This window comes from Anneissia japonica, unplaced genomic scaffold (genome assembly GCF_011630105.1).
Source record: "Anneissia japonica isolate Jap-2015-1 unplaced genomic scaffold, ASM1163010v1 scaffold24_len2511860_cov200, whole genome shotgun sequence".
In the NCBI taxonomy this organism is placed as follows: domain Eukaryota; kingdom Metazoa; phylum Echinodermata; class Crinoidea; order Comatulida; family Comatulidae; genus Anneissia; species Anneissia japonica.
In genome coordinates this window covers 1,232,947-1,246,637 of record NW_022730786.1, presented here as the reverse complement: position 1 = coordinate 1,246,637, position 13,691 = coordinate 1,232,947, and the positions used below count along the sequence as shown (strand labels likewise).

The window sequence follows — 13,691 nt, the reverse complement described above, 5'->3', positions numbered from 1 at the left end:
TAATAATTGACGGCTGTACTCGCAACTAGTATCGGATTGTCGATGCCACAGTAAAGATCAAAGGACTGTACGCACGCGCTATGTTCGAGAGCGGAGATGTGCGTCCTTTTGTTAAATTACCTTGGACAAAGTATATAATTCAAAATATAATGATAAATATTATAATTATATATTTTTTTCAAATGAATCATTACATTGTACATTCCTTCTACAAGCACATTTGAGAGTAACTAAATATTAGATTTAACTTTTCAATATCTGACTAGTATACTTTTTCCCAAGGTCATCAGGGTCATTTTAAATGGTTAGGTTCTAGTAGTTTCTCTAGTATAAGCCCACTTTGGGCATAAACCCACCTCCTAACTTACATGCCGTTTCACGTTCCACCTCATTTCCCCGAGCGAAAGCAAAGGGCATGAAGAACTCAGCTGACTTTCAGTGGAGAAAAGATTGAATTAGGCATATAGTGTTGAAAATTTTCCTTTAGATTAGCCATTTCTATAAAGTTAAAATAGTTTTTATGACATGTCAACTCCCCATGTACTGTATACTGTAAGCTGAGTGCACAATAATGACTGGTCTATATCTTTTGAATTTAACTTCATGGGATTTTAAGAAAGTATACTGTATACTTGTCCTTTCTTAAAATTCCAAATCCTACAAACAAAACAACCCCTCAAATTTCTCAAAGTAAAATTCTAGTTAAGGTTTTTGCTTTTTTGAAGCTACAGTAATATTTTTCCACAACATTGTGAGTTGGGCCTAGTCCTCGATGTATCTGCTAAGCAAAAAAAAAATATTATTTTGGTTCTTATAACATAAAATTTTTAGCCTGGGCATTCACTTAAAAGTAATAATAAGACTGTGGGAAAGGAAAACAACATGTTTTATTTATGTCAATTCAACAATGCATAGGCCAGAAATTAAAGAAATGAAAAGTTTAACAAACTTAAAATTCTCAAGCCTATTTATTTATAATGTAACCATAGCATATATATTAATATGACAAACAAAACTTGTTTTATTTCCTGACTTTCTGGGTGTTATAATACATTGAAGCCAAACTGGTTCACAGCTGAAATGGATGATGGCCTTCATGTTTTTGGATCTAACATTTGGTGAATTCAGATGAGGAAGCATCATGGTTACAATTTTTTAATAGGATACCTGTATTGCTTGAATTGAAAACTAATATTTTTACTAACAAGTCCAAATCAATTTATTACAGTTTTTGCCTACTTACTTGCCAGACTGTAAAATAGGGCCTGTGCAAAAATTAGGCCTAAGAAATCAGTCCACCCATTTTTTTTAAAAAAGCACCGATTTCTGCTCAGATTTTACTTAAAATTAGGCCTAGGCCTTGACCTATCTCTTCATATATAAACATGTATTATCACACATTAGTTATAATTCTGTGCACCTATTTTTCTAGTGATTTTCCACACAAAGTTGAGCTAGTTTTTTATGTACCATCCGCGCAACTAGGCCTACAAACGTTTATTCTCAACTTCATAAACTGCTGAATTACATGTAGTCATGAAATACAGCAATAAAAAAAAGACAACATTTAAATACTTCAGCTTTACACTTACATACAGTATGGCTTACTTTGCTGGCACAATAAAATCATGGATGGAACAAGCTTCAGCAATCATTTCTCGGTTTTTGCCTAGTGTGGGTAAGCCCTAAAAATGTAGCCTAGCAAGGTCTAGAGCCTACTACTACTACCTCTCAGAGACTCTAGGCCCTAGCTCTCCCTACCCAAGCCCTACACCGGTGGCAGTACCATCTAGGCCTAGCTAGTTTAGGACTAGGCCTAGGGGGCCTACTACTACTAGCCTAGCTAGGCCCAGAGACCCGCCTAGGGTAGGTAGCTTTCATCAAGTAAATTTAGCTAGGCCTAAGGCCTATATTCAGTTTAAAAAACAAAATCATATTCAAAGATATATATTTAATAAAAGCAGACAATGTTAAAATATAAAGAACAATAACCTTTAAAACACACACAAATATCAAGCCTATGTTTCGATCACATCACTACACTACACTTTTCCTGGTGGCCGACATCTTTGTTCGCGATCCTCGGATTTTCCAACATGCAGAGTACTTTCAAATGCACTATGAAATATATCGGTAAATAAATCACGTCTTTCAATAAGTATTTTAAATAAATATTTAAAATGCATATACATTTTTTACATAAATTAAAATACTTGTCTTACAATACTTAGTTTGACTATCGTAGATCTCCTATTCTAAATATTGTTTAGTTTCATTCCCATATTTGGGTTGCCGGAGTGGTGCAAAAAAATCGTGGTAAAGTGCGGCCAGAATCTTAGCCAATTAAAATGCATCTAAGTATATCAAGTCTAAATATCGTTTCTCTAACTGTTATTGGATTAATAATAACATAAATTACAAAATATTAATTATAGTTCTGTAAACCAATGAATATAGAATTTATTTACAGCATTTTGAAGCAGTTGTCAGGATGGCCGAGCGGTCTAAGGCGCCAGACTCAAGGTTCAACCTTGCCAGTTATCGCAGGCACAGGGTATTCTGGTCTCCGAATGGAGGCGTGGGTTCGAATCCCACTTCTGACACAATTTTTTTAAATTATTATTTTGCTCTGAACATTTCGACAAATCAATGGTTTTTCTTAAATGGTAGTTTTTTCTGTTTTTGTTTTTTTTAATATAATCGTTAATTTTTTGGTTTATTTTATTTATCTACCCCATTCTATTCAGGTAATTATTATAAAATGCAATGCACCCAACTAAATAATAAGAAAGATGTGGTCGCCTGCTTGGAAGTAAATTATAATGACATCATGAAACAGTACTGAGGACAAATTATTATTTTCTTTTCTTTCTTTCTTTCTTTTATTTTTTTTTTTACTATACCCAAATTTTGCGCCTCCGCCCCAACCAGGGGCTGAGATGGGTGTGGACTCACGTAAGTAAACTAAATACATCAAAGACAACGTTTCAAAGTTAATTTACTATATACATCGCACATATTAGGCCCTATTTATTATTTAGATCTCTATGGTTGTCGAAAATCGCTAATGAAAGATCATGAGAAATTTATTGGCGCTTCATTTTGACTATAAATGTGATGTGATGATGAATTTTACTATATAAGAGAGTCATTTCCGGTCATCTAGAGAGTACTATTTCCTCCAATTTTCCATGATGGGGCTGAAGATCTGAAGATGGTGTGGTCTCATGGAATGGTTTCCCCCCCCCCCCCCCCGCCCATTTAAAGCAGATCTGCTCGCTTGATAACATTATGTTTAAAAATGTTAAGAGAAATGAAAATAGTATTATTATTTAAATATCCATTAATTGGCTAAGAGAATTTGTTCTTGTTCTAATTGTTATCAGTTGAAAGGTAAAGGTCTATATAATGATTAAATAAATGATAAATTTTATTTTTCTTTTACATTCAAATTACATATTTGATTGGATGGCAAAGTATAAATTTAAAAGGAATATTTTTAATAGCACTTCAAGACTATTATGTATCCATTGTGAGGACGTGAGGTTTGCGAGCCTAGTCAATGTAAATGTGTTATTCTGTTTGTTAGTAGTACAAAAAAAATTAGTCGAGTGCACATTGATTTAAGGAACCAAGCCTGTACGCAGGATTCTTATTGGGAGGGTGCGAATTTGTGGAGAGTGGACTAAAATGACTAGGAGCCGCAGATTCCTGCTGGGATCGAGCGGACGAAGCCCCTCGAATTATTTTTGATAATTCGAGGTCTTTAATTGATTCTTGAGATGCAATATCAACAGTATTACATGGTTTTTCAGCGAGAGATTCAGGAAATGAGGAGAGGGGGTGGCTAGGGAGAAATTTTCACAGTTTCACAGATAGAGGGTTCAAGAAAATTTATAATTATGGTAGGCCTACCCCGGAAATGGCCGGAAATCGTAAGATTCGTAAATAAATCAAGGTCGAGTAAAATATATTCATACATTATTTGACATACACATAGACTAGATGTTTAAAGCACAATGTAAATAAAACATTGTTAGATTTAAACGTAAAAGAAATAATGTAGGCCTATGACGCACAATTAAAACAAGGCCATAATATTATTGGGCATTGAAAATACTAAATTTCCCACAAGGCCATCGGAACCGCACTGATCGCACCACTTTTACTCAACCCTATTACATGTCTCCCTCCATACCACCAATTAAAGATCATTTTCGGGACCGGGGTTTTAGTGGTCTTTATCAGCTTTGGTCTCTAATTTGAATCCCTATAACCAAAGCTACGAACTTTGTAAGATTAAAGTTGGTTTGGAACATTCGCTGCTACAGGTGTCGGTATTTACGGTGGTGGCAATGGCTAACGACCGTCATAAGGCCATCACAAATCCTATCCAATATAGAGTACATAGGGAGATAATGCGTGTCGCCAAAATATGTATTTCAACTTGGATTTTGGCGTTTGTTATTTGGATTCCACTTCAGACAGTCTGGGGAAGATGTGTATAAGAGACAGCATGTGGATCGACCCACCATATCTCATCTCAACTGTGTTCTATCTTCATTTCCCTTGCTTGTCCCAATTTAAAGGCAAGACCTAGGTTTTCTTTTCTGTTCCTTTCTTTGCCAATTTTTTAAAGTTTTGTTTTTTTTATTTTTGTACTGATGAATGTTAATGTATTGGCAAATAAAGTGATTTTTACTACTACTCAAAGGCCATCCACGTGCCAAGGGTCAGATTATCAACATGCCCCAATTGCACCCAAATTTCACTGCAATGATCCATAAAATATTCTAAATCATAATAAAACAATTTTAAGATGAAATGTAAAAGTTTATCGGTCAAGTCATAAAAAATGATTCAATTGAGCCCACATTTTACTGGAAAGATGCATGACATTTTAAATCTAGACCTATATTTTTTGGCTAAATTATTTAGAAAATTAAATAACAAAGTTCATCTGCCAAGGTCAAGTCATAACAATTCTGCATTTGAACCCAGTGGAAAAAACATTGAACATTATAAATATACTCAGTATTTGTTTACGGGCTCCGTGACTATTTGGCTAAATGGGCAGGTCACTAATTCAATCAAACAGTTTTTATTTTTCGCGTAGCGGCGTACGATACTTGATCTTAATAGTACAGTTTAATTTAAGAATCGTTTAGCCAAATTTTATTCAATTAAATCATGCGATTAGCCAATCAAAACCGTTTACACCACAAAATCTTAGAGCAAAAAGTCTGTTTGACCAGTTCCTAAACCCAGAAAAAGTAAAGTGTGAAACGCCATTAGTGCAAAAATATATTGTTTTCAATAATGAGATATAATTCCAGAACTAAGATCCAGTTTATATGGGTAGGCCTATAGGACAAGGCCTATTATTTAATTAATTCTTTAAACGTAATTTAATAAATTGTACATTGTAAGATGATCAGATTATCTCCAGTTTATTATCAATTAGATATTAAAATTATTAATAACCTTCTCAATGAAACGCTATTTTTAGTAATAACTTTTAACATTAGATTATTTAAAATCTGTTTTGAGTAGGCCTATAATATCTTTAATTCCAGTTGGACTAATTTTGATGTTGGAAATTTGTTTCATTAACTTCAATCTAAAGATAACAAAATACATTTTAATACAATACTAATAATAATAATAATGTCGTTTTATAAAGCACACATATCCATCTAACATAAGATGCTCGGGGCACTTCATATGTGGACTAGGAACTCGATCAAAGACTTTCTTCGCCCCTAAGGGTCCCTTCGTGTCAGTGCACCCGGTAACCCAGCAACTCTCGTCGTCCCCCACAGGGGCTGTCTGTTCCAGGACACCGGGGTATCCCCCTACTCGTCTCGAAGGATGTACTAGGTTCTTTATGGTGCACACGAGCCATTGTATAGACAATACTGTAAACTTTAAACTCGATTGATACTTTTTTTGATATTTTTACATTTTCTCCATAAAGTTACTCAATTTGGAATGCTATAAAGTGGAAATAGAATTATACCAAGTTGTAAATGTTGACGTTAATGGTTAAAGAGTTCTTACGTTAGTGGTTAATGACTTTATTACGTTAGTGGTTTGATTTTTATTACATTAGTGGTTAATGTTACGTTAGTGGTTGATTTTGATTACGTTAGTGGTTAATATTACATTAGTGGTTAATTATTACGTTAGTGGGTGATACAGGGAGAAGGTATTAGGCCTACATATATGGAGTGAACTCTAGTTTTTAATTTATTTCGACTCCGTGCACCCTTGGCATAACAGACGTCATTTTAATTGATGGTTCTCTAATACTGTAATGCAATGACAAAAGAAAACATATCCAGCAACAAAACACTGATAAATCGTTCAAGGGTACAACCATAATTAATCAGTACGTTGATGCATCAAGATGACAGCCACAAAATTAGCAGCGATTGGTTTACAAATGTCTAATGCGTTTTCATTATGGCTTATACTATATAAATGTTAACATGGCAAACTATTTGCTTATTACAAGGCTGTATATAGTGTCCGACGTATCAAAAATCACATAGGTGGTAACAGGTGGAATGGAAGCAAACTTAAGTTTCGTGTACAAAGACTCAGACTCATCTCTGAATTATTCCGATGATGATTATATCTCAGAATCAGACATATACCCACCATCCCTTACCAATGAGCATTCTCTAATTCGAATCATCTGCTTCTTATCAATAGCGATCATTTCAACTTCAGCTAATGGATTGGTCCTCCTTGTTTACGCTCTAAACCGTAAGTTACGTACCTACGAAAATGCCTATATTATAAATCTCGCTATCAGTGACTTGTTGGTGAGTCTCCTAGTGATGCCTATTAACATTATTTTTTTTAGACACTCGTGGAACCAAAGCTACGAACTTTGTAAGATTAAAGTTGGTTTGGAACATTCGCTGCTACAGGTGTCGGTATTTACGGTGGTGGCAATGGCTAACGACCGTCATAAGGCCATCACAAATCCTATCCAATATAGAGTACATAGGGAGATAATGCGTGTCGCCAAAATATGTATTTCAACTTGGATTTTGGCGTTTGTTATTTGGATTCCACTTCAGACAGTCTGGGGACTTCTGGATCACGAAAGTCGTTTTATAAAATCGTACTGTTACGGGCTTCAATATGTGAATGTGTACAACAACACCATAAATGTTCTTCTGTACTTCTGGATGCCAATGATCTTAATAAGCGTCTCCACGTACCGCGTGTATAAGGCAATTAAGAGTAGGCCAGGGCGACAAAAACTAATGTGTTCTCCCAGTATTACCACGAAGAAGATGAAAGTAATTTCTGACACAGAGATGAAGATTATCAGTAGGTCTAGTTCTACGTTGGAAATTGAAATCGAAGATGATACTCAACAGAAACACTGCGATATGAAGACGCGGGAAGGCAATGTCAATCCAACCTTTATAGATGAGGTTAGTAATAGTTGTTGAATTTTGATTTTTTTTCACCAAAAATACTCTCCTAAGTTTTTGACTAACGAATATATAGTAAGTATGCAAACTTATCAAGAAGAAATTATGAGGATTAAAACTTCTGCTATACCTACAAAATCTGTCTGTAAAATTTAATATACATCTTGGGCACGTGAACAAGAGTCCGTGAAAGATTAAAAATAATCTTTCCCATTTAATTAAAGTTACAGTACCGGTAACATCTAAAATTTTAGAGAAAGCTGTTTACGGCAACTTATTACTCACTTGAAAAACAATGATTTGATCCGTGATTTTCAGTCGGGTTTTAGACAGTCATACTCAACAGAAATCTGTCTAATCCATCTCGTGGATCATCATACATACACATATTCATACAGTAATCAATATGTTGGTCTCTGACTCTCCACAAGGGCCGACAGGATAACCAAAAAGTAAAATAAATTACTGTCGAGGTGGGTCTCCATGCGATATGGGGATCAGAGAACAACAAAACAGAACAACTCTCAGGGGAGGAGAAAGTTATTGAAAAGTGCAACATCTAGTCCCGAGCGCATAGAGACCTCGTTTATCTGCGCTATATAAATCCATCTATTATTAATAGGCCTATTATTATTATAAATATAGTTTTAAATTACAATAAAGAAAAAAAAATAGCATTTCAATTACCATCATTTAAAGCATCATTATTATATTAAAAATATATTTATACTTTTTGGGGTTTTTTTATACATTTGTTTAATAGATAAATTTTATATACAAAAATAAAATCAGATACAATAAACAAGAAGACACCCAGAAGACTCGGTTATCCAGACATGCTCAAGCAAGATAATAATATCACTTATGGTTATAATAGTGTTCTCTGAACAGCTTACTAAAAGAGTTGAAATTAAAAAAGGGCTGCATCACGGACTTCCAATGGGAGCTTATCCCGAAGAATGGGAAAGATTATTAAAAGTCGAAAACTTAAATGCATTGGTCAGGGCAAAGGCATGCCTGAAAAGCAAGTCATCTGAGTGTCTTGCAGGGCCGGCGGAACGTTTTTCAAAGTGGGGGGGGGGGCCACTTATAAGATAAATGAGAATATGAATCATGCAGATCTGGAATCAAACCTAGGGGGTGGGGGTAAACATTTTTTCCAAAAACGAAAGGGGATCCGGGGGTCCTCCCCCTGGAAAATTTTGATTTCTAGATGGTGGGAAATTACCTTTCTCGACTTTTGAGCTAGATGTCTAATGACTATGTTCTTCAAAATTCCCGACTTCTGAAGTATCTTTTACCGACTTTAATTTAAGTTCTTCAAAATTCAACGTTTTCCCCTCTTGAAAACGGTCAGTTAAATTTTTCCATTGTTATTACAGCAGATAGGCCTTATGTGTGTATACACAGGGCCGTCGGAACCGCACCAGCCGCACCGGCTTTGGGCGGACCACTTTTTCTCAATCCTATCACAGGTCTCCCTCCATACCACCAATTAAAAATCCTTTTTGTCTTTCCATTAAAATATTACTGACATTGCGACTAACATTTATCGTCATTCAATAGGGAAAAAAAAAAACGCTATACACAAAACAGTGCATTGGCTAATATATCTACGTGTAAGTAATATAGGCCTATAACACAATTTATTGTATTGCCATGTACATTTCAACTTTATTGACAATCCTTAATTTCAATATTTAAGATTGATTTTGAAATTGTTTAGAGGTATAATATAAAATAACTATTATAACATTTTGGCAAAGGAATAATGGCCAAGCCGGCCCTGATTAGGCCCACTTCCAATATAAAAAATTGTAACCCTTAAATTAAAAGTGAAGACATTAATTTTTCTAAAATTATGCATGTGCTATTTCCCGGCTGAGGAGCCATTTTTTCAACCATGGTGAAAAAAAAAATGTGTTGCACCCTACCACCCACCCATGTCCACTCTTATTAAAATGGCCGGACACACTTGCAAAATGCTTCCGACGGCTATGATACATACATAAACAAAATTGAGTAGTTGCATACGATTTTTTTTCCCATGAATCCATAAATCCCAAAAAGAAAGGGGGGGTTCGGGGGTCCTCCCCCGGGAAAATTTTGATTCTTAGAAGGCGGGAAATGAGCTTTTCCGACTTCTGAGGTGTCTTTTAATTACTTTTAAGTTCTTAAAAATTCAAGGCTTTCCCCTCTTGAAAATTATTTTAATGAATCAATGAACTCAAAGAGAAAAGGGAGGTTCGGGTTCTTCCCGGGAAAGTGTTGATTAAATGGTGGGAAATGAGCTTTCCCAACTTCTCAAGTAGCTAGGTTCTAAAATGTGTGGTCTGTCTCTTATACACATCTAGATGAATGACTTTGTTCTCCAAAATTCAAGGTTTTCCCCCTCTTGAAAACGGTCAGGTAAACTTTCTCATTCTTATTACAGTAAATTGGCCGGTTGTGTGTGTATACATACATTAAAAAAAATTAATAGTTGTATACGTATTCTCTTTTCAATGAATCGATGAGCTCCAAAGAAAAGGGGGTCCGGGGGTTCTCCCCGGGAAAAATTTTGATTCCTAAATGGCGGGAAATGAGCTTTTCCGACTTCTGAGGTGTCTTAATTACTTTTAAGTTCTTCAAAATTCAAGGTTCCCTCTCTTGAAAACGGTCAGGTAAATTTTTCCACTTGTTATTACAGTAAATATGCCTTATGTGTGTATACATACACATAAAAAATATTGAGTAGTTGCATATAATTTTTTTTTTCATAAATCGATAAATCCTAAATAGAAAGGGGGTCCGGAGGTTCTCCCCCGGGAAAATTTTGATTCCAGAAGACGGGAAATGAGCTTTCCCGACTTCTGAGGTGTGTTTTAATTACTTTTAATTTCTTCAAAAATTAAAGGTTTTCCACCTCTTGAAAATAATTAAATGAATCAATGAACCCCAAAGAAAAAGGTTTCCGGGTTCCCCCCAAAAAATTTTGATTCCTAGAAGGCGGGAAATGGGCTTTCCCGACTTCTGAAGTTTCTTTTAATTACTTTTAATTTCTTCAAAATTCAAGATTTCCCCCTCTTGAAAATGATTCAATGAATCGATGAACCCCCACAAAAAGGGGGTCCGGGTTCCCCCGGGAAAATTTCGATTTCTAGAATGCGGGAAATAAGCTTTCCTGACTTCGGAAATGTCTTTTAAATGACTTTTTAAGTTCTTCAAAATTCAAGGTTTTCCCCTCTTGAAGACGGTCTCATTTTTTATTTTATGTGTGTATACATACATAAATAAATGAGTAGTTACATGCGTATTCTTTTTTCTACGAATCGATAAATTTCAAAAATAAATTTTATTCCTAGATGAATGAGCTTTCCCGACATTTGAATTGTGTTTTAATGACTTTCATGTTCTTCAAAATTCTAATTTTCTTATTGTAACATGTAACATGTAAAAAAAAAACAAAAAAAAAACAGCTCACGGGTCCTGAAAAGGTAGGTCTAGAATTCTTTTTTCCCCTTTTTTTTGTTCCCAAGGGAAGGGTCAGGACCCATGACCCCCTTCCCCAGATCCGCCAATGTGAATTGCGAGAAAATGTAACTCGGTCTGGGACTGGATAAACATTCTCTTTCCCCTCCTTCTCCTCCTTCCTTCTTTCTTTTCTTGCATTTCTTTCCGATCATACAAAAATCTCCAGACATAATATATTTGTTGTCAAAAAGTGGCTCTCCGGTTCCGCCGGCCATGTCTTGTGTTGATCTTAACAAATTTGTGACATTCAAAGTCGTATAAACAATAAAAACATTTGAATATAAACAAAATTAAAATATATTCAAATTTAGCCTTCATAGCTAGAGATCAAATTAAAATAAGCCAGTCTTTCATTATGTTATTATCTTTTGTTGTTGAGCCTACCAGGGTACGGGGGTACGGTACCTCCTGAAATCCAAAATGTTACGTGAATGTGTTCACAGTTGGTTAAAAAATCGATCTTGTATTTTGTAGATTGAAGTAGACGTAGATATAGATAGTCGAGTGTCCAGCGTGGTTACAGTGTCCGAGAGGCTTGCTAAACGACGTGAAGCAGGACTAAGTTCATCGAAAATTTCGGAGAGACGCGGCATACGAGTTCTGAAATGTATTGTCATTGTGTACTTCATCACATGGTTTCCATACGGGGCTCGTCTGACTCTGTTCACCGTTCTTTTCCACACCGGACACGACGAACTTAATTACAGCATTCCTGTAACGTACCTGAAATGGATGGCTTTCTGTAACAGCTTACTCAACCCAATCACATACTTCATCTCTAACAAATCACTAAGAACTGCCGCAAAGGAAATCTTTACTCCGAGATATTTTAAAAAGTTAGATCGTGCCTAAAGTTTAGTCCACACTAAAATGTGTGGTTTTCCCCCAGTTTTTAAATATAAACAAAATCTGTATTATCTGTATCTCATTAAAATATGGTTTTTTATGTTTTAGAAAAATCAGTTGTACAACATATATATTTTTTAAAATCCTCCGCAGCTCCACTAAGTGCGAGCGTGTCTCAGTTGTACGAGGTTAGATCTGCGCGTATACCATTTGGGTTTCTGTGGACTAAAGGTATGATACTCGCCTTGACAGCTCCTCCTTAACCATCGAAGTGTGACGAATGTCTCAGTTGTATGAGAGACTGTCTGATGGTTAGATCTACCAGTATACATTTTATAGAGTCTGTAAACTAATTTTATGATACTTGCCTCGACAACAAGAGGTTGCAGGTTGGAATCCCGCCAGAGACACATTTTTTTTCATGCAACCGAAATAAAGTTACTAGTCGTTGATGAACTACGATTATTACATGATATTCCTATTATTATATATTTGTAATATATATATACTGTCTCTTATACACATCTAGATGTGTATAAGAGACAGGGGCAAAGGCATGCCTAAAACGCAAATCATCAGAGTGTCTTGTGTTGATCTTAACAAATTCCAAACAGTTTAAATCATACACATGATAAAGGCATTTACAAACAAAAGCTACAAGAATGAAATCGTATCTAGCCTTCATAAAGATCAAGTTAAATTTAACTAATCTCTCCTCATAGCTTAACACAGATCTGAGTTCATTTGGGATGCTCATACGAGTTGCTTTTCTCTGAACCTTTTCAATAGATTTCAAATGTCCAGCTTGAAATAATAGGCCTATCTGGGGGAGTGATTCCCCCCCCCCCAGTAGAAACGCCACTGTCGGCTGTTGCATGTTCTTGTGGTTTGGTGCGAAGAATTATGCCGTTGATGGGACTGATGTTCCCCATATTTCTAGAACAGCTATAGCTAACTTTGACATTTTTGTTGAATAGCTTGTGAAGTGTGCTGCCTACATTAAAGTGTTTTTAACCAAGTTTCGCCTTTGCTCAATGGAGGGTTATACCAGATGATGTTTCGTTTTCTATGTTATTTAAACTTGTTTAAGCTACACACCACCAGCCGTATATGCAAGGTTCAATAGATACGTACCTTGCATACAGAATGTTATGGCTATGTATGCAATGGTGCCCTACCTGACGTGTTATTGTACCGAATACTCAGTACGTTCCTATAAATACTTGCAAAAAATGATTTTTTCAAGGACGTTCAAATGTCATTTTCAAATAGAAAATTATTTATTTATTTTATTTAGGCCGAAGTATGCTATTATTTTTGTAAGTAATCAGTGATACCTGACACATATCCGGCAACTATAGATGTATTCTATATTGTATGTTTTTCTTAAATTGATAAACATATACGCTAAAAATAACAATATAAAGCGCATTATTAATAGCATAATCTGTTATTTTAAATTTGCAAGAGAATCAATGTTGACTTTGGAATTTAGTGTGACGTACCGTATTCTGCATGGTTCTAGAAAGCAACACGAAAAAAAAAACACGGGGAAAAAGAAAATAAAAGCAACTTAATTAAAACAAAAATTAAATTCCTAAAAATGTAATGTTATGCTGTCTGTAGTGAGTTAATAAATTCAATAGGCCCTACATGAATGAACCTGCCTTTGGATAAGGTCGCACAAAATGATGATGTAGCGAACGCAAGCATGTGTGTTTTTATGGGACAAGACAACATGTTATTTTTGTTACCGTACTTGGTATTTATATAGTGCCTTTTCCTTTACATTAACTGTATACCCATAATGTCTGTACCAATTTGGCATTTTTGTCATCCGTATAACGATCCTCACACTAAGGCACGCCACTGTGACAT

The 13,691-nt window shown here is 35.3% G+C and overlaps 2 protein-coding genes and 1 non-coding gene across 3 annotated transcripts in view; 2 read left to right on the top strand and 1 right to left on the bottom strand.

Annotated features, from left to right (window-relative positions):
- The window catches only part of LOC117115039 (pseudouridylate synthase 7 homolog), a gene marked incomplete in the record, with an annotated part of 54,801 nt that extends 52,679 nt beyond the window's left edge, over positions 1–2,122 (bottom strand). Inside the window, 1 exon segment of the mRNA XM_033258686.1 lies at positions 1,993–2,122.
- A 363-nt stretch (positions 2,123–2,485) lies between these two features.
- Positions 2,486–2,603, top strand: Trnal-caa. Its single transcript has 2 exons — positions 2,486–2,523; positions 2,558–2,603. It is a non-coding gene; the product is annotated as a tRNA-Leu (tRNA).
- A 3,840-nt stretch (positions 2,604–6,443) lies between these two features.
- LOC117115130 (muscarinic acetylcholine receptor M3-like) lies at positions 6,444–12,231 on the top strand. Its single transcript, XM_033258818.1, has 2 exons — positions 6,444–7,454; positions 11,442–12,231. The coding sequence occupies exons 1-2, from the start codon at positions 6,570–6,572 to the stop codon at positions 11,817–11,819; spliced, it is 1,263 nt and encodes a 420-aa protein (XP_033114709.1). The 5' UTR covers positions 6,444–6,569; the 3' UTR covers positions 11,820–12,231.
- Positions 12,232–13,691: the final 1,460 nt, after the last annotated feature.